The 21464-nt window shown below is 40.3% G+C and overlaps 1 protein-coding gene across 1 annotated transcript; it reads right to left on the bottom strand.

Annotated features, from left to right (window-relative positions):
- Window positions 1-6557: 6557 nt before the first annotated feature.
- LOC311095738 (interferon-induced very large GTPase 1-like) lies at window positions 6558-21223 on the bottom strand. The gene is made up of 6 exons (XM_084134452.1): window positions 21096-21223; window positions 20683-20788; window positions 20360-20395; window positions 19648-20226; window positions 13205-15841; window positions 6558-10965 (listed from the first exon to the last, which is right to left on the bottom strand). Exons 2-6 carry the CDS (start codon window positions 20702-20704, stop codon window positions 7274-7276), a joined length of 6966 nt encoding a protein of 2321 aa, XP_083990578.1. The 5' UTR covers window positions 20705-20788; window positions 21096-21223; the 3' UTR covers window positions 6558-7273.
- Between the last annotated feature and the right edge of the window lie 241 nt (window positions 21224-21464).

Here is a 21464-nt window from a genome sequence, read left to right on the forward strand (position 1 = left end):
TTTCCGTCTCTATTCAATAATGTGAGTGTGACTTCGTCCTCTACCTCTTTCACCTCAACAATTAATGGAACGGTTTCATCACGTCGTTCTAATTCTCCACTGTCTAATGCCATTCTTATCAGTTTTAATCTGGCTGACTCCATCTCGTCAGTCCACTGCCATTTTCCTTCCTTTGTACCCTGATATAGCACTTTGGCCTCCCTAGAATACTTAGGAATCAATTCCCTGATATAATTCAGCGTCCCTAGCAGTGATTGTAGTTGCTTTTTGGACTTCGGAGGGCTAGAATTCAACATCTCCTCTAACTTACTTCTCGTGTTAGTCGTCAGAGTCTTGGTATCCTTTCCTAATTTAAATCCTAAAAAGTCTACTTCATGCTTTCCAATTTCCATCTTTTTTAGACTAGGCTTTAGACCAGCTGCGGTCACCCTGTCTAAAGTTTGCTCAAGCAGTTTCATGTGTTCTGTCTCCGTTTCCGTGGCTACCAGAATGTCGTCAATATAAACTACTACCGGTATCCCCGCGAGCGTTTCAATCATCATGCTCTGGAAAACGTTAGGGGAATTCTTGTAGCCTTGCGGTAACCTGGTATATACGAATTGGTCGCCCCGGTATGTAAAGGCTGTCTTGCCCTGACTTTCCTTGGCTAACGGGACACTCCAGAACCCGTTTGCAAGGTCAATCTTTGATAACCACGTTTTGTCTCGACCAATACTTCCACTAGCCTCTCCGCAGTTAATTAGGTATCTAGTATCTGGCACTGTGACCTTGTTCAGGGCCTTATAGTTATTCACTAGTCTCCAGCCTCCCCCAGCCTTCGCCACTGCTTGGATTGGGGCATTGGTGACGGCTGTTTCATTCTTCTGCAGCTTTCTAATTATTCCCTGATCTGTAAGTTCTTTAATAGTTTCGCCGATTTCTTTTTCAGCTTTGCTATTAATTTTATATTGCCTCTGTGGCGGTGGGATTCCTCCGTGAATTATATGTTCATAATTCGATTGAACTTTCCCACAATCATTTTTGCTCTTTGAGTAATAGGGCAAATACTTTTCCAAAAGTATTTCCAGCCCCCCTTTATCTTTTAAATCTGAATCTTTCACAATTCTTTGGATTTCCTCATCTTGATCCACAATCCCTAACTTTCCTATTTTCACTAGGTCATCTGGGCAAAGCAAATTGTCACTACCTATTACTACGTCTATTTTCTTTTTCTTCCAAACATGTTTGTCACTTACACGACCATCAAAATCCTCGACAGTTATCATGTCAATCATTTCTCCATGGTTTTCTGTGGGTTTAATTACACTAATATCGGCCCCTGTGTCTACACGGAATGTGGTATCGTCATAAACTTTGTAAAGTCGTTTATCTTTTTCTACTGTTTTTAGTAGGGCCGTCTTTAGGGGGGCCGCTTCTTCCTAGTCTTCGGGATCTGCTCTCTTCTTCTTCTTGGGTTTTTCCTTCCTAGTCTTTTCATCTCTAACTTCTGTGTTATTATAGGCTTCGTCAACTTTAACTCTGCCTACCTTAGCAGCTGGTTTGTTCTTTTCTCTGTCTTTTCTCACTCGTGCCCTTTCTTCGTGGCTAAGTCTATCCCACTTTTCGGGACTGATAAATGTCCCCCTCTCTTTGCTGTTTTCTCCCCTATTCAGGTTAGGTCTCGATCGATCTCTGTACCTGTCTCCTTCTCGATTCATGCTTCTACGATAATTATTTTCTCCTAGATTCCTTTTCTGATCGAATCTAGGGGTATGAGGTAGTGCGGGCCTTCTCTCTGGCTCATGCCGGTTGTACGGCTTCCTTTCACGCTCTGACCTCCGGGCCTGAGTTTTTGGTGGATGCTGCTTGTTACTTGGCTTACCTTTTTCTGCCTGAATTAGTTCGGTTTTACGATCATATTTGATCAGGGCTTTTTCTAGTTCCTCTGGCGCCGTCTCCGGGCCATATAAGAGGAATTCTCTGGCTCCAGTAAGAGCATTACTCTTCACTCCCCTGAATATGTGTCGCAATAGCCCCTCAACGCCCTTTTGTGCCATTTCCTGGCATGCGGATAGAGCTCCTACAGCGGCCCACTTCTCCTCGAACTGCTTTTGCTCTAACTCTTCTTTATCTGTCGGGATCAATCCTTCTAACGTTTGAGCTAATTTTCTTCCCCCATGAATTCCAAATTCAGCCAAAATATGTGAATCTATGGATTCACCGGTTATTCCCATCTGTTCTCCATAACGTACTATCTCTCTAACCTTTCCTTTCACAGTGGTGTTTTTCAGTTTTGCTTTTTTAAGCATACGCATTTCTTGGTCACGCTTTAAAAGGTCCTCCAAGGTTGCCCTAGTTCTTTCTGAATTAACTTCTGGTGACTGAAAGGACCGCCCTAAACCGCTGGTAATTTTAGGCCTCTGTACTGGTGTTCCCAGATGTAGAGCTTCCAAGTGCTGATTTAACTCATGCACTCCAGCAAGACGATCCCTGTCTAAATCATACTGATCATCTGTATCGATGGTTTCATCTCTGAACCGCAACTGTCGAGGAACCTGTGGCTTTCGAGCGGGGGTTTCCACCCTCGCACTTTCAAACCTATTTGGTTCTCTATCTGTTGGTTCCTCACTGCCCGAGTCACCCGGTGAATCATCATCACTATCATTATCACTCTCTGTACCCACATCAGAGTAATACTGATCATACCATGAATCACCTACACTTCCTTTGATTATACTCTCAAGGGCTGCTTTGTTTGTTAGATCTTTTTGTGCTAATATAGCCCTTTTAGCCCTTTGAGTTAATCTGGTGTCTGCAAGAATTTCCTCTGCGTCACCACCATTCAGCAGACACCAAACTTGGCCGCAGGTAATGCCTGGTGCATATTCAGTATCCCACATGTCTCTTTTTTCTAAAAGAGTTTCTTTCTTTCTACTTTTCGCATGAGTGGGTCGGTACGATCCCTTACCTATTCTGAAGGTCTCATAGCTCTTACCGAGTTTTAATTTGGGGAAGGGATTTTCAACCGGGTCTTTTGCACCTCGGGAGGTGACTGTTCGCCTTAATACTGGCCATTCCGGGTCTTTTTCGCATTCTCTGGCTTCTGTCCTAAGCTCGTTCGCTATATGACCCCGTCCTGTTCTTTGCTCTGATCCCCCTTCGCCCGCTGCTTCATTTTGGTTCACCATTTTTGCTACGTTTCTTATCACTGCTGGGTCAGGGTGACAGATCATCCATGTTTTAGGCCAGCTAGTCTGGCTCGCCTTTCTTAACAGTGCAGTTACCAGGTATGCACCTAATTTGACTTCGTTAAATCCGAACTCTTCTCCGGAAATTATCGGCATGGCTATTACACGATACTTATAATCTCTAGCACAGGCACAGATTTTGTCTATTAAAATGTCTAGAGCTATTAAGGCTTGTAATTCCTCTTCGAGGTCATGGCCATTACCTCTCTTATACCCTATTGCATGTATTACTGGTTTGCCATTCGGTCCTCCTATTTTTTGTAGGAGGATATCTCCAGTACGGAGAGAGGTTTTTCTACGTTGCATTAACTTGTCTGACTCGTCTTGAAACTTTCGTCCTGCCTGTCTTAAAAAGGCTGCTGCAACGCCTTCCTCATGACTGAGATGCTTGTTAGCGGCATTAACCAAAGCGTCTGCCTCTTCTTCAAACTGCAAAGGTCCTGCTTTTAGGACAACTAAATTAGATCCCTTCGCAAAATATAACCTGAGGGGTCCTTCGACCTCTGTTATGGCTTCTTCATACGGGCTTTCAGGGTCTTCATAGAGTGGTGCGTCAGGTTCGGTAAAATTTGTACCCATCTCTTCTTGAGAGATTATACTAAAAGCTACCGAGCCTTTGTCTGATTCTTCTTCAGGGCCTTCTCCAGCTAGGGTGGCCCAACTTTTCGTTGGTATACCTCTTATCTCTTTCCCTGCTGAATTAAAGACTCGTACTTTAGGGTTTTCATCATTGCCTCCTTTATTGGAGTAGATGAAGTTTGGAGCCTCCGCTCCTTCCTTTACCCTCAAATTTACCACTGGCGCAGCCTCTCTGACCTCTAGCCAGGGTATATCTCTAAAGCCACATTTACACTTAGTAGAGTCAGACCATTCCAACTTTCCTGCAGTGTCACTAGCAACCAAATCTATAGTCACCATTCGGTTCTCCATTTTTTTTTTCTACAGTGTTAGGATTCACTTCAAACTTCCTATTTTTTACAAGTGTTTGGATTCACTGGCTTTACTTCAAACTTCCCGTTGCTCACACCGAATGTGGTGTTTTTATTAGATTTATCAGAAGTGCCTGCCCGCACTTCCTTGTGACATGTGCGGCTAAGAAACCAATGCCCACCAGCAACACAACCCGAAGGGAGCAGCGTTCGAGCCGTGCTGAAAGCATGCACTGAAAACTTAGACACCCATGTGTTGCATACAAATGATGCAACTCATCACAAATCTATATGTCTCCTTACTCCCTTATTTTCTGCAAGTGTTTGGGTTCACTCAATCCCTTATTTTCTGCAAGTGTTTGGGTTCACTCAATCCCTTATTTTCTGCAAGTGTTTGGGTTCACTCAAAACCGGTTTATCTCTCTAGACTAACTCACCCTTCTCTCCTGGGCTTCGAGTTTTTTGTCTGTCATAACAGGTCTTCATATGAGCCTGCGCGCGCTTATTTTCACTCAGTTCCCTTGAACTCTGCGAGTGAGCTGTGTTCAATATGTGACCTGATCCAGCAAAATGAGTCACAGTGACCCAAATTTCAAAATTGAGATTTTAGTATTAATGGAAAGAGGAGACCATAAGCTTTCAAATGATATCCAAGTCAAAGTCATACCTTGAATGGTTGTAAAGATATACACATTTGAATTATGGTCGTCTGTCCTCTTTTTCCAATTGAAAACTTGAGAAAATCGCTTTTAAAGTTTTTTGCCCGTTTTTTGTTGATATCTTTCAAAATCCATTGCATTTAAAGGGATAAACTATTTATTGTACAGCTTAATTTGACCAAAGACATTAATATATGCTATTAAACCAGACTGAAGCTCAAATTATTTTAAAGTTTTTATTTTAATAAATAATTTAAAAGGCACTTTTACAAACATTTACTAAAATCAGAAAGATTGAACAGAGGTGCTACAGTTTTCCTTGAGAGGGTGTGTGTGTCTCTCTCTCTCTCTCTCTCTCTCTCTGTGTGTGTGTGTGTGTGTGTGTCTGTGTGTGTGTGTGTGTGAGAGAGAGAGAGAGAGAGAGAGAGAGAGAGAGAGAGAGAGAGAGAGAGAGAAAGTGAGAGAGGCAGAGAGACAAGGAAACAGAGAACAAAATAATGTTAGCCTATGCAATATCTTTGTGTAGGCTAGTTGACAATAACAGTGTAACACATTCATAACGGAGATACCAACAGTTAAATATTGGGTTAAAATAAATCAAACACATTGTAATGAATTCTCCTTGCAGATAAATACACTCACAGAATAATTGCACTCACTCACATCCATACACGATAAATACCACAGGGCTGTCACTGCTGTCGCTGTCATCAGAGGATGACACGTCTCCAGATCCAAAACAATCACTGACTAGCCTTAGATACTCTTGATGACCAGCAGCAGAGCTTAGGTTAGAAGCCTCTAGTGAGTTCAACGCTTTTGGCGACTTTGCTCTCTTTTGACAGCGACATTTCTCAAATTAATAATATTTAATCTTTCTGAGGAAATCTGCTAGCTTGTTTACACATAGCGCTACGAGTCTGACAGGAGGATGGCTGGACCAATCGCGTGCCGGTCAGTCGAAACGGGGCTTCCCATTGACAAATGATCAGCGTTTGTGTACATTTCTAAGCTTTTTGATTGGTTCTATACAACGTGAAACACCATATTTGGAGAGCAGAGACGTTTGAGGGGATTCCCGGGGAATGCTCAGACGTAAGGAGAGGAGTTGAGAAAAGCAATATTCATTTTCAGCGAATTTAGTAAAACTTTGTAAACTTTATTAGTCATTTAAATACCTTTACTCAATTATCTGGACCACGAAACTTTAGGAGATTATTTTTGAATGTCTGTTCTTTGAAATTCAGCAAAAAAAAAATTTTTTTTTCAAAATATTATTTCATTGTTTTTCCACATAATCGGCCCATATCTTAAAATGGAACGTTGCGACTTCCGACTCATTTCGCCAGATCGGGTCACATATTAGTTTCTCTGAACTATGAACACTGACAGTGGCTGTGGTATGTGGACTTTTCACCTATACATGTTATTATTCCTGAACAATTGTCTTTTAATTTCCCCTACTAGCAAAATGCCCCACACGGTTGGGCGCCATGTTGTGTTTCTATACCGCTGTAACATCTGAGTCCATCTACAACATTCACAATATCCAACTACAATCAGAAAATTGCCCTTACCTGCCGGTTAAAGATGCTGTAATGGCTTCAGGGTCCTCGGCGGTGTCCGATCCAGTTCAGTCCGGGGTCCGTTTCACTGGGCTTTTACTAAGTATTAATATCTAAACTATAATAAAGTAAAGATATCTCTAGGGAAAAAATCACTCTGAGACTTATTTTAAAAGTTTTTCGAATCACCAAAAATTGGTTTCGTTTTACTTAAAAAAGTTTCAGAACAATACAAAGACAATAAATTCAAAAAGGAAAAAAATAACAGAAATGCGTATAGGTCTTCACCTCGAAGTGCGGCCCCGAGCAACTGAAAACAAAACCTTTTATATGGTTTGATGGGGGCCGTCTTAAGCATTTTAGGGCTGTCCCTTACAATGAAACAATTCTTAGAAGAATAAAACAATTGGTCTGGAATTTTCCATGACCCTAAAGCTGTTATGCAATAAGCATGTGTGTATAGGTTATCTCATCTGCATCGCCTATGCTAAAAAGCTTAAAATACATCTTGGCCGTTTCTTGGCCTGCAGGTGTTAAAACCACAGCTCGCTTCTCGCCTCGTCTCTAACTGTGAGGAGGCCTCTTTCCATCTTCTTAAATCGTGCTAAAAGGTCAAGTAAGCAGGCATGGCCTTAACACCTGTTGTTCCACTGAACTCGCTCAGAGAGATCAAAGGAAACCACAAACACTGTGGTTGCAAAGCAAGCTTGCAACATGCTCCCAGCGTTGCAAGCTTCTTTTGCAAGCAAAGACATTTTTAAAACTATAAAACATTAACACAGGGCAAGCTTGTATCAAGTGATTCAAACTTCTCCTGTAAGCCAGATATTTCACAATTTGGACATTTATACTGATTCTCTAACATAACTCCCCTTACAATACTAAGTAATCGTTTATGCAGTTTCTCCATTTGCCTTAAAATCCTCACAACCTGTTGACTTTGATGTGTCAGCTTGTTCTGTGGATGTTGGGTCCTTCTTCTTCCTCTTCTCCGTTTTCTTAGCTTTATGAAGTTCTCTGGCGTGGTCTTTCTGGAGTCGCGCAACTAAAAGATCGTCCATAGATATTTCAATTTTATCAGTTACTTTTGAAATATGTAAATCATTTAGGAGGGGTTCCAATTTAAGGGATTTATCAGAAGATTTCACATAAGAACTGAACACAACACTTTCTATGGTGTTGATGCAGACGGCTTTACAGAACGGACACTGAACCCAACAGCACTGACAGAAGTAATCAATCAGAAGCTCATCTGGCCTGAGTTTACTGTCCAGCTTTAATGGAAATGACTTTGTGTTGAATCTACTGCTGATGTCAGATATTATAGCAGGAAGTTCATGTCTTATCACATCTTCTAGAAGGTTGAAATCATCAACATCATCATGTTTGACTCCACTGAGGTCTTTTTCAGAGAAGATCAGCACATCTGAGAGCTTCTGTGTGAAACTCTTCAACCACAAACTAACATCTCCTCTGTTCTCTTCAACATGTTCAGTAGATTCATGTGCAGCTTTCATGATCTTCTGCTGCAGGAGTTTAATGTTCTCCTTCATCTTGGGTAAAACACTGACTCTGAACGTATCAGTGATGTACCGTCTGACTTCATCTCTGATGAAACTCTTGTAGTGATCTCTGGGTTTATGAATGTAGTTCATGTATTTGTTAAAATCCTCCTCTTCTGCCAGTGTCTTCAGGATGTGTTTCTCCAGATTTGATCTGTTTCCATTCAGTGATTCACAGTTTGATCTCGTTTCATCGGTCAGATCTCTGGAAGTCTTCTTGTAGACGCTCTGCTCAATGGGCTCTTTCAGTTTCTGACAGATGATCTCACCAAAATTAGCAGCTGATGTTGCTCCATGACAGTATTTCTGGAAAATACTATAGTACTCTTCTCTCTTCTTCTCAACATATATTACAGGATCATTGGCTTCTCTGAACTTTCTGTGTTGATCAGTGATCATCTTCTTTGATTTCTTACAGATGGAAATAACCAAATCCATGAAGAATTCATTCTTGAACACATATTTCACTGATCCGTCCTGATGTTCTATCACTCTTGCCTTGATGTAACCTGTGAGCTGTTGAATGCAGCTGATGTTGTAGCCCATCTTTGAAATGTTAAATGACTGAATCATTCTGTCTGTCTGCTGAGCAACATCTGTGACTAATGATCTTATTTGGACTTCATCCTCTAAAGACAGATTTTGATTATATCCAAATGATTCTTTTATTACTGTTCTGTAAGCCTTTTGCATCCAAACTTTTCGGGACTTTTTGAGAACAACACAATCTGAATAACTCTGCAAGGAGAAAATATCCCTGCTCTCCCCCCGGTGATCTACAGGAGCACTTTGATAGATGTCACTGAGGATCTTTCTCACATCTCTCATTATGTCAATGTCTCTGATTGGAGGATTGTCTGTGATGATTGTTTTCATCCACTGTTCCCAAAACAAATCAAACTCTTTCTTCAGCGTTTCTTGATCATTTGCTTTGAGTTTCCAGGCAAGTTTTTTGCTCTTTTCAAAGAGAGTGTTTTCATGACGTGTCCTCTGATCATCTATCTTTTTCTTCAGGTCTCGCTGCTGAAGAATCTCGTTTAATTTCCTCTTTGTTTCTCTCACAATGTTTTCCTGAAGATCTTTGATTTTGATTTCAAACAATGTTTTCCACTGAATCAGTATATCTTTATCTTTGTCTTTCTCAAATAATTCTGCCATTGATTTTTTCACTTCTTCTCTTGTCGTCTTCAGTTCTCTTTGAAGATCTGTTTCCTTAACCTCATCAACCGCTTCATTGTCTATTTTGTTGTGTAGTTTGTTCTCAGTTTCCAGCATGGCACTGCGAAGACTCCAGGTCCACTTGCTGTATTCGGTCTCCAGTCTCCTGTAGGATGAAATCTCCAGAGAATTTCTGAAGCTGAAGACGAATCGTTCATTCAGTAAAGCCTCCCAGAGGTCTTTAACACGATCTTTTAGGTCTATCAGCATCATTCCATGTGAGTTTGAGGCATGAGACATAATAGTTTCCTTTAGTTCTTGAATGTTGTCACAGTAGTTTGGGTTTGGTGGTGCCATTGGTGGGCTGCCCTCCCAGAGCTGAGCAAAATACTTCACATCTTTCTGAACATCAAATCCAATGACATCACTGAAACATTCTGCATCACAGTCTTCATCTTTAGCAGCGAGTTTTGTCATGTCATCCAGTGTCACCTGCAGTCGTCTCCTTCCATCCATGTTTTTCTCTCCAGCTGTGATGTTTGAAACGTTCTGATGCACAAACACACAGCTGGGATTCAGTCTGACCTTCTTCATCCTCATGAAGGCTTGAACAACAATCTGAAGAATGTCCTTCATCTCAGATATGTTTTCTCCAAAGACGTTGATCAATGTCAGATTTCCAAGACCAACAACAAATGTGGCCAATTCATTATCATGATGTCTTGTTGATCTTCCAGTCAGTTCTAGAGCACGAAGACCCTCAGTATCGATGACCAGAATATAGTCAAAGTTCTTCTGTGTCTTCATCTCATCTGACACTCGGACCAGCTGCATGAAAGCTCCTCTGGTGCATCTTCCAGCACTGACGGCAAACTGGAGCCCAAACATGGCGTTCAGCATGGTGGATTTCCCAGAGCTCTGAAGCCCTAAAACTGACAGCACAAAGACTCTCTGGTGTCCCAGTTTCTGGATGAGTTGATCTAGAACAGCAGAGATCCAGATCACAGGAACATGAGCAGCATCTCCATCCATCAGCTCCAGTGGAAATCCAGAGATCATCATCTCTGCGGCGAGACTCGGGAGAGGAGAGAAGTCAAACTGCAGGTCTTTCTTTTGCTTCTTCACAGATGAACATGATTCATATATCTGACCGATCTCCCTCATGATGTGCTCCAAACCAAAGCCTGTAGCCTGAAGATCCTCAGATATTCTCACAAGGTCTGTTTGTTTAGCTTTATGTTCTTCAGGTTTATTACTGTCTTTCAGTTTTAAGACTTCTGACCATGTTTCATCATACTTGTGGAGTAGAGCAGAAAGGTCAGCTGATGTGTGTTCATCCAGGAGGATTCTGAGCCATTTGAGGAAAAACATCTTATGTTTATCATGTGAGTTCATTTGTCTTATGAAGAGCTTCATAAACTCACTGATGTCAGATTTATGCTGCTGTTCACGGATTTCCTTCATCTCTGTTTCTTTCACACTTGTTACCATTTCTATATTTTCTCCTTGAAGTCGATGCAGTTCTTTGTTCTTCTGACTCCACTGATGCCAGAGTTTCCCCTGATGAGGCAGAAATGATTCTTTGATTTCTGTCAGATCTTTCTCCTTCAGTAAACTCATCATCTGCTGTGCTGCTTCTCTTCCTCTCCTGCAGTCATCATCATCTTCCTCATCTACTCTGATGTCTGAGTGTTTGGCCACATCTTCAAGTCTGAAAGTGGAAGATGATTCTGAGAGACAATCATTTATCGCTCTTCTGAGATCTTTAGATACTTCTAACCGATTTCTGTCTTTCAAACCAATCTTGTATTTTCTTTTCCTCGTCTGAATTAAATAAGAATCGTCCTCAGTTAACCCTCTGGAGTCTGAGCTGTTTTCTGGGCCCTGGAGGTGTTCTGACATGCTCTGACATTTGTGCTTTTTTCAGTTATTTATAAACATGTTAATGGCAAAGGTGTAAATTCACTCTATATAGCACAAACAGGGCTACCAAAATATCTGATCAACATGCATGTATATGTTTGAATTTTTAAGAGAATAATGTTTATGCGTGGTTATTGGAAAAAATAAAAATGAAAGTTGCAGAAATAAGGCCACAAAACACATACTAAATATGTGGCAATAAGACTTTTGACTAAAGGATATCATCGCCTATAGTTTTTTCTTCAAAATTATGTGAAAATAGTCTTGCTTTATCGTTCACATAAAACCATACATTGATTTAAATTGATGTAAAACAGGTTTTGCTTGGAAAGCCAATATGCGAGGGGGGCGTGAACGAGGAGTGGTTTACACCCACTCTGCATAATGAGCCATTCACTCAGGTGTGACAACTGACTGAGCCACAATGCAAGGACCATTTAAGTTTTTGCTTACATCTATCTTGTAAATATGTTTTTCTATTTTATTAAAAAGGTTACAATTACAACAATTTCAACAATATTTCAAGTGTACTCTTTCTTTGTAAAAAAAAGATTATAGGCCTACATTTTATCTATGTATTCATTACTTTGAATATAGCCAACATTGGAACAGCTAACATCTTAGTTGATGACTTTATTTTTGACAAAAATAGTAGGCTATTTTATATATAGAAATTGCTAAACAAAAGCTTATTTGACGAGGCAGTATATTCTACAGTAAAAACTGTACCCAAATCTACTAAACAAAATGTTGTCTTTCATATTTCACCTGACTGTAACGTTGTTTTCATGAAATACGCTTACACACGCTTAAAATGATGATAATTAAGTGTAAAGATAGGTATTACTGAAAATATTTGGTGTTTGGGGTGAGGATTGGGGTTGATCCATTTATAAAGTAGCTGTTTTTTATTTATTTTTCTGATGTGCACAAATAAGCGACAGGTATCATAAGATTTTCTTCTCCATGTTCCTTTTTTTCTATTCTTTTATTCGTTCATGCATGTAATAATGAATGAATGAATGAATGAATTTATGTATGACTTGTGCAATAAAAAAAAATATATATATAAAAATATTAAAAAAATACGATAGGCTATTGACTCGCGATCTTCGCAGTAGGCTAGTGAACGCACCGGAGAAACGCACATTTATTAGGCTACATAGTTTTTTTTGTTTTGGATGGTTTTGTTTAGAACCAGCTTTCTGTAAATATATTTAACATTTTTTAGACATGTGAGGCGAGTAGGCTACGGTCTGGTTGATGATCTCCAGTTCAAGCACCTTATGTTGTGATTGCTAGCCTATATTTACTTTAAATACAGGAAATTTGTTAATGAAAAAATATTAAAATTAAGATACAATTGATACAAAACGAAATTCGTTTTAAAGAAAGGAGTTGTACTTTCTGTTTTGAGGTCTCTGTGAATGTTTGAAAGTCTTTAGTGCTTTTTAAAAACGCGCTCGCGTCCATAATGGAGAACTGTCACGTAATATTGTTTTTTGCCAGCTGTGGTAAACAGCGCGCATCTATGCCGTTCATTCATTCATAAACAGAAACCCGAGAAGGAAAAACTTACTAGTATTCCTCAGCTCGTATTCCTCGTATTCCTCATTATTCCTCACAGCGCTGCGTTGTAAACAAGTAATGTTCTGAATAAACTTGTGTTTTGGTTTTGTCGAGCTGATGGGGGCGTTCACAGGATTGCGTGGATTACCTCAGCCATTTGCGTTTGAATAGCATGCGCTCTCCGTGGGCGGAGTCACATTACATTTGAATTAGCTCTAATGAGGTCTACTGGAATCGCTCTCTTTTAATACAGATTTCACAAGATGAGAATATTTGTTTTTTATATAAATTACTTCATTAAAAAGAAGAGAATTCAAGCTTCATGCCTGTGTGTCTGAATGCCTGTTTGACTGAGTATTCGCTTTGTTATTGTTTATTTTCGGACGCGTTTCAGAATGGACTACACGGACAGAGAGTAGGCAGAACTCGCTTCGTGTTTATTTTTCTTTATTTGGCAAAAAGCACAACACTATGTTTTTATTGTGAGTATACACAAAAATAATACACATTTAACAGAATCGATTGATGTATGAAACTTGTTTTGTAAAATCAAAGTCAAAAGAGAATTTCGGGTCTCAATCAACTCATAAGGAAAAAAATCGAGCAGATCACGCCGGCGTGATCTCAGACCCCTGAGGGTTAATAGACAAATGAGTGGCTTTCTGTCCTTGTACAGGTTTTGTATCTTTGCTATATGTCTGTCATTCCTGTCCAGTTGTGGAAGAAGAACAACATTGACTGAGGCCATCTCAGAGAAGATCTGCAGCTGTTTCTCATGGTCTCCTGCATCACCGTGTAGATTACAGAATGCAACACAGTCAGTGAATTTATCTGTGTCTCTCCCAGAGGGGCAGAACCAGGCGATCTCCACCACTCCATCCATCAGGACTCTGGATCTGCTGCTGCCTGGGCAGTTCCTGTGGAAGAACGTGTTGTGTCTCTCATTGATCAGACTGTTCATCAGCTGAGACTTGGATGAAGACACGGAGCCAAACCTGAAGAAAAACACCATTGGAGTTTCTGCCTTGTAGATCGGCTGGGTTTGACTGAGGATTTCATGGTTGGTGTTTCTCATCTTCCAGCTCTTGTTGATTTGTCTGAATGTCCAGAGAGGAAACTCAATCTGTTGTGTGAATGGATCAGGAACAAGCAGAGGCAGAGCGTACTGACACTGGGACAGTTTAGTGACCATCAGCTGCTTCAGGAAACCATCAGCACAGTGAAATACGGCCATCTGAACATCCATCGGGTGAATGAGTTCAGATTGACTGTCTCCTTTGTTTGACAAAGACATTTCACTGGTCTCTTTAGCATGAATGCATCTTGCTCTGTAGTTTAACATCAGTAGTTTTTGCGTGAAAGTCTGAATCAGCTCCTCTTCAGCACAAGACTTGTGTGACTGTAATGAATGTGCAGATATCCGAAGAACATCTGAAGCTCTCAGATAATTGTGAAGATGGAGTCTGTGAAATAGATGCTTGATTGTTTGTCTTCCACTTCTCTCCAGTTTTTCTTTAAAGTTCTGTTGTTGATCTTCTCTTATGTTTATTTCTTCTTTCAGTCTCTTCTCTAAATCCTCTATTTGTCCTTGTCTCTCTCTTTCTATTCTCTCTTTCTCTCTGATTATTCTCTCCATTTCACTTTTCAGTCTCTGAATCTGTTCATCACAAATCTGTTTTTCTCTCTCTCTTCTTTTCTCATCTTCTTCTCTTATCTCTCTCTCTTTGTCATGATTCTGTCGTTCTTCCTCCATCATCATCTTCATTCTCTCTTTCTCTCTGATTATTCCCTCCATTTCACTCTTCAGTCTCTGAATCTGTCCATCACACATCTGTTTTTCTCTCTCTCTTCCTTTCTCATCTTCTCCTCTTCTCGTCTTTTCCTCCAGTTTCTGCTGGTCCCATTCCTCTCGTTCTCTTCTCATCTGGATTTTATATCGTTCTTCTCTTTCTGTATGTTCATCATCTCTTCTCTTTTTCTCTTTTTCATGATTCTGTCGTTCATTCTGTATTCTGTTCATCAGACTGTCTATTTCTGTGTTGTATGAGATCTTAAGTTTTTCTTTTTCTTGCTTCATTTCCTTTATTTCATGTTTAAATGCCTCTCGCTCTTTCTTCATTTCATCTCGCATCTGCACCTCCTGTTCCTTCATTTCTCTTTTATATCGTTCTTCTCTCTCTTTCAATTCTTCTTCACATCTCTTTCTCTCTTTCTCTTGATTCAGTCTTTCTTCCTCCATCATCATCTTCATTCTCTCTTTCTCTACTTTATGTTTCATCAGTTCTTCTCTTTCTCTGCTCATTTGCTCCACTCTCTCCATCAGGATCTTCATCTTGTTTTCTTCTACTTCATGATTAGACTGAAGATCTTCTTTCTCTTTCATTAATGTTTTATATCGTTCTTCTCTTTTTATATATTCCTCTTCTCTATTCTTCCTCTCATTCTCTATTCTGTTCATCAGACTGTCTATATCTGTGTGCAGTTTTTCTTTTTCTTTCATCAGTTGCTCTATTTTATTTTTAAATGTCGCTCGTTCTCTTATCATTTCTTCTTCTAGTTTCTTCATCAGTTCTGCTCTTTCTCTGACTCTGTCCATCAGGATCTTCATCTGTTGTTCTTGTTTTTCTCTTTCCATCTGTCTGAACATTTTACACGTGTAGAAACTCCCTCCGTTTGCTTTCACCATGTTGTCTATCTTCTCCAGTAGATCAGACACCTGTGTTCGGTCTCCAGGCTGATTATTGTTCAACACATGATATCTGTTTCCACACACTTCAATCAGCTTCATCAGAGCAGACCCAGGTTTCCCCAAACACTGTTCAATAGTTTTGTTCTTCAGATAATCGCCTCTGGTGAAGAGCACCATGGTGAACATTAAAGATTTCTCACCAAACGTCTCTTGGATGATCTTCACTGTTGTTGCTTCTTCTTGAGTGAATCGTTGTCCTAAATTGAGCACAATGATGAACACATGCGGTCCAGGCAGGATCATGGAGATGCAGTTGCTGATTTCTCTCTGGATCTCCTCATTAGTAAGTTCAGTATCAAACAGTCCTGGAGTGTCGATCACAGTAACGCGTCGGCCGTTGATTTCAGATGATTCTCTTTGACTCTCTTTAGTCACGGACTCTTGAGATGTTTCTGCTGTAAACGCTTCTCTTCCTAAGATGGTGTTTCCAGTTGCACTCTTCCCAACTCCTGTTTTTCCCAGCAGCACAATCCTCAGATCATCTTCACTCTCTGTTGAACCTGTAAAAGAGGAAATGTTTAAAGCCTAAAAAGTTTACTAAGTGTACAGTATGTTCTATAGTTTAGAGTAATATTGTTACCCCCACCATTTAGCTTACTGTAAAATTTGCATATTATAGACCCCTCGTCGTATAGCAGTTAAGAGACACACCATTTGTGTGCTTTCAGCCATTTGTGTGACAATTGTTATCTGTCAGACAAAATGTGAAGTACAACAAATGTGTTTCAATATGAAATATGTGTTTAGTCTGGAGTAGGAAAAATGTAAAACAAAATAATTTTGTGAATTTGAATTTTAGACGTGACATTTAATAAAATGTCTCAGGTTGAGAATTCAACCCTGTTCCCTGAGAAGGGGACCATCACATGCAGATCACCCTTGAGTATAAAAGGACGTCTGAGTTTATTGTCGAAGACTACATCCAGATCGGATTCAGAATGATGATCAAAATACAGATGGAGTAGATCGGGTCCATCAACATATGGAGCGGGACTAGATTTAATGGCCGAGTGTGTGTTTGGATGCGGAAGAATAAAACAATTTTGCAGGACTCCAGCTAAATATTAATATAAAAATTTAAAAACAAAGAAATTGTTATTCATCTACTGGACAAAAGCAACAAGAACATAAAACAAAATAAAAACGATTTACAGGTGCAAGCATAGGCAGAGTTTCTATTAACATGTTTTTGCTGCTTTGTGCAATCAGATACCCTGGTAATCCAGAGTTCTCGCGAGAGCACAAGTTGAATTTGCTCAGCGAGTTACTCTGGTGTCGAGTAATGATGCTCATTAAATATGCCCCTCGATCTGAGCTGCACCAATCACAGCGGGTAAACATTGCAAGATGCCTCTGGATGAACACCAGTGAAACGGCTTTGGCCGCTACAAAGAACGAGTTAGAAGTGTCTTTTTATCTTAAAGAGGAACAGAATCCTTCATTTGCAAGAAGGGCGTTTTTGCTGTTTTGCCGACCGGATAAGGCAAGAGTCTAATCGACGCCAGACCATTCATCTTTTAGATTTAGGTCTGGATTTCCAGGCTAGCAATCAGATGCATAACTGAGTTTTTGTTCAGTGCTGAATTTTGAATGCTGGCGAATCCTCTAATTATAACAAACAGTGTTATGAAAGATTCATTGTGCAGTCAGCTTCAGTGATTATAATGAGGCTTTGTGAGATTATGAACATTGCATGCATTCTGTCATGCCAAACCATGCACACAGTAGTCTGCTTGCTTTCATGTTAAATTAACATAAACATTAAGACTGATTTAATAACATGAGCGATTATGCTGGGATGTGGCTGGTGACACGTAACTTGAAACTATTTCATACCTTCAGGAGAAGGTAACATATTTTAGCTGGAGCGGGACTGAAAACATCAGTCTGTTATCTATCATGACATCTGTCTCTACATCAACACCCTCAAAGCTTCACAGTCCTGTAGCTCGTCCTAGGTCGACATTTCATTCTGTAACATCAGGCAGTTTTGATTTACATGCTGTTTAATGTTGATGATCGCATTATTTTACATTTGCGTGAGCAATCTTCTAATGCTTGGTTCTTGCTTCTTCTTCGCCGTGGTGTAAGTCTTTCAGAAGATGTGAAATAGCGCCCACTATCGTATATAAGTGAAAACACGGAAAGCTAGAAAATTCCTTCAATGGCGAGGAAAGAGTTAAGAGATAACGAACTATGTCTGCATGAATACACGGCAAGACGGATATTTTAAAATGCTGTAATTCAGTGCGTATATGAACATTCCATTGCAATGCGGAGCTCAAGAGAACTGAATTCAGGATTGCTGTCTAAGGAATCTTTCTGTGCACACACTTCAGGTGTTTCAGCGCAAGTAACGCATTGAGATCTATTTTGTGCTTAACTCTTGTAACATCAAGCACATCGCACACTTTGTCTCATTCAATGCATATTCTTTTAGCAAAAAAACAGAACCTAAACATCCGACTCAAGTGCTTTGCTTCCAAAGGTTTCGTGACCAGTGTCTGAAGTGGAAGACAATGAACTTGACATTGGCAGGCGGCAGCCCATGGCGTCACTACAGGTGAGACCGAGAGTATCTGTTCAATACGCCATCCACTTCTTGTCTGAAGGAGATGTGTGCAGGGATACCAGAAACATGGCAAAGGGACACAGCATCTTGTTCCCTATTCAGCCGCCGACAAGCGAGAGATTTTCAAACCCCGATATAAGCTCATGGGCTCCAGCAGGTCCTGAAACGCAGGGCACAGATGGCTGTCCTGATTCCCCCGAGAGGGACAGACGAGAGCGAAGTTTCCTCAGAGGAAAATGCTTGCAATGCACGCATACGGGCCTTCAAAGACTGAGCGTGCTCACACTCACAGCTCCTCACCCATACACATAACGCACATATCATGTGGTGTCAGAAAACGCTGACACTGATGAACACACATTTTAAAATGTGCAGTGCTAGTGCTGGCCATATTATAAACTTGCCTGTTCAGATCGCATGTTCAAACACACGGTCTCCTTTAGAAAATAAGTGGATGCGGTATTGCACAGGAGCCCTTTTATACTCCCGGTCTCACCTGTAGTGACGCCTGCCATTGTCAAGTTCATTATCGTGTTTAGATTTTCAACTCGGACATCGGTCATGCCCAAGGCATTTGGATAAATACAGAGAACTTGATCAAAGCAACGCATTATAGTAAAACTTTCAGGGCCCTATCTTGCACCCAGCGCAATTGACTTTGTACACCGACGCATGTATCATTCCTATTTTGCACCCGCGCAAAGCGCGCTTTTCCCTCCACAGAAGCACGTCGCTAAACTAGGGAATGAACTTGCGCTCCCTGGGCGGTTCAGCGCAAAAAAGGAGGCGTGTCCCGGCGCAAACAATCCCTGGTGCTATTTTACTGTTCCATAAAACAATTGCGCCACTGGCCAGAAAAAACCTAGTCTAAAGTCAGTGGCGCGTTGCGCGTTGTTCATTATGCTATTTTAAGGGCGCATGCTTGACCATAATGTATAGCGTGCACAACGCGCATATACTTTGATTCTCTCATCTACACAGAAGCAGCAGTTTTCATTTTTTGCAAATCATATTATTACAAACGATAGATAGATAGATAGATAGATAGATAATTTATTATAAAAGCATACATCTAGCTTACACATTTACCCACATTATTATATACCTGTTTAACCGAAGCTAATTTGGGTGTGTTTCTCCATCCCCAATGTCACTTCTCTCTCTTTTACGGCCGTGACGAGAGCGTTGTTCTCCTCGGCTGTGAACCGCTCCTGGCGCGCGCCTGGCAAATCCGCCGTTATAATAGCAATACGCCAAGGAAAAAGCGCGCCTGCTCTTAAAGGGAATGTGAGATGACGCTCTGATTGGTTTATTTCACGTTACGCCCAAACCACACCTATGAATAATGAAGCTACTTCAGACCAACCCATTTTAGATTTGCGCCTGGCACAAGAGTCATTTATCCAACTGAAAATAGCAACAGCGCCGAGACCCACAAAGTTACTTGCGCTTTGACACTTGCGTTTCAGATCGTTAAAATAGGGCCCTCAGCCTCACCATTCCAAGGGATTGTAGTAGTTTGATTATTGTAATAATCTACTTTTCATTTACTACCGAAGCTTGACCTTTGATCTTGTTTTTGTACAGTCAGAATGTGTTTATTTTATTTTAGAATGTTGTGAATTTCACCTCTACTGTTGTAAAATACAGAGCACCACATAACCATTTTTTTGTCATTTTTTCGTGCTCTTTAGTTTAAGAGTTTAGTTTAGTTTATATTTTACTGTTCCTTACCTTGTGACAGTAAATGTGTCTCCAGTGAGTCGATTTTCTTCTTCATGTCTTCAAATTGCAGCAGTTTTTTCACCTGCGCCTCCAAAAATGATTCTGTGGAGAAAAACTCTCCTCTGTTTTCTTCCACCATCTTCTCAACGTACTCCATCAATGTGGACACTTGTGTGTTGGGACCAAAATATAGTTGTCGTCCTCCATCAATGACAGACTGTGTTTCTTCATTGAGCTCTGCTGTCTGATGCTCTGGATTCTGCTTTATGAGGATCATGATGTGTTTGTTGATTCTGGAGCCGAATATCCTCTGGATCTCATCCATTTCTGCTTTATCTTCATTATTGAGTGGAGCTTCAGGAACTGTGAGGAGGAAAACATGAACTCCAGGATCACAGAGAGACGCACAGCGGAGAGTCTGACGCATCACTTCCTCCTCTGAGAGCTGAACGAGAGCTGGAAGCTCCACCAGACGGACCAGACGCCCATGAAGCTCCTCGTCTGATCCTCTGATCAGCTCTGATATGGAGGATTTTAATGTGCCGTCACTTCCACACACAACCAGATTCAGCTTCTCTCCCTCTGAAACTGATCAAAGACATACAAGTGCTAGAATTCACAATTTACAGTGCTAAATGTTAAAAACTAATTATAGACACAGTTCATCAAATCTATATAACTATATCATAATGCAGTTACTGTGTAAATCAGTTTAACATACAGTTAGGGCGATCCAACTCTGGACTACTTCTTTCCACTGCAAAATAAACACACACACACACACACACACAGATTTTTAGTGGATCTATTATTGTGTACTACAGGATTTAATTAAATGATTCAGAATAAAGATATACAGTCTGAATCTAGAAATAATATCTACAATCTGTAGTGTAAATCAAGCTTTTAATGTTGTTTATATGTCTGAACTTTAACTAAATACGATGAAACTGTTTCACAAGTTCACGTGTTCATTTACATCATTCCACTTCATGGAATTAAATAACCATTAATGTCAGATTTAGATTTGTCTGTGTTCATCACCTGTGCTGTCAGGGCTGGACATGTTGATATTCTGTTCTCTCCTCCGTTTCTCTAAGTCTTCAGCTGATCATCTTCTGTGACTCCTGACATCTCTCTGTTCATCGTCCTGCAAGAGATTCATCACAATATGTAAACTGTGTTCATGTCGTATGGAGCTGCACATCTGCTGAGAGTCACAGGTTTGATTCCCAATCAACAGTTACAGTTTATGCAGTAATTTGACATTGTTTGTGCTCCAAAATCTCATTGTACATTACAACTTTCACACACCGATTTCCTTCTGATATAATAAACTGAAATCCACGTCACAGCACCTCATCAAGTTATTAATCACATTCATCAGTTTTGTTACATCTCACATTTACATTTCATATAACAAACACAAATAGGGTTTTTATAAGGAAACGTGATACCTCTGTGTCGAAGTTTCATCAAGTTTAGACGTTTCTTTCTTGCCAAAATGAAAGCAGGAAGAGATTTGGAGGTGGAGTCAGTCACATTACTAAAGTAAAAACCTGTTTCAATCTAGTCTGACAGCAAGTGCAGGTTAAAGTTCAAGATACAGTTCCTATGAGAACAGGCTCTGTCGTGTCTGCTGGAAAGATAACAACACAAGCGTCTGCTGTGTAATCACATCATTCTCTTTACTGAACTCTGAACTGAGCTCGATCCTCAATACACTCTATGTAGATCACCACTAGAGGGCATAGTTACTCCAAACACTATGATACCCGATTAGATTTATCTTACTAAGAAACAAAACATATAAATCTATTAACTTA

The sequence above is a fragment of the Abramis brama genome (genome assembly GCF_963993115.1).
Source record: "Abramis brama genome assembly, chromosome: 1".
Taxonomy (NCBI): domain Eukaryota; kingdom Metazoa; phylum Chordata; class Actinopteri; order Cypriniformes; family Leuciscidae; genus Abramis; species Abramis brama.

Bases quoted from the DNA above. Each gene is read 5' to 3' on its own strand.
- LOC311095738 (XM_084134452.1), bottom strand. From the start codon at position 20,704: ATGTCCAGCCCTGACAGCACAG. The intron at 20,227-20,359 runs GTATGTTAAACT...GTCTTTGATCAG, and splicing joins AGAGTTGGATCGCCCTAACT to TTTCAGAGGGAGAGAAGCTG. The intron at 10,966-13,204 runs GTGATCTGCTCG...AAAACAGCTCAG, and splicing joins GGGTCTGAGATCACGCCGGC to ACTCCAGAGGGTTAACTGAG.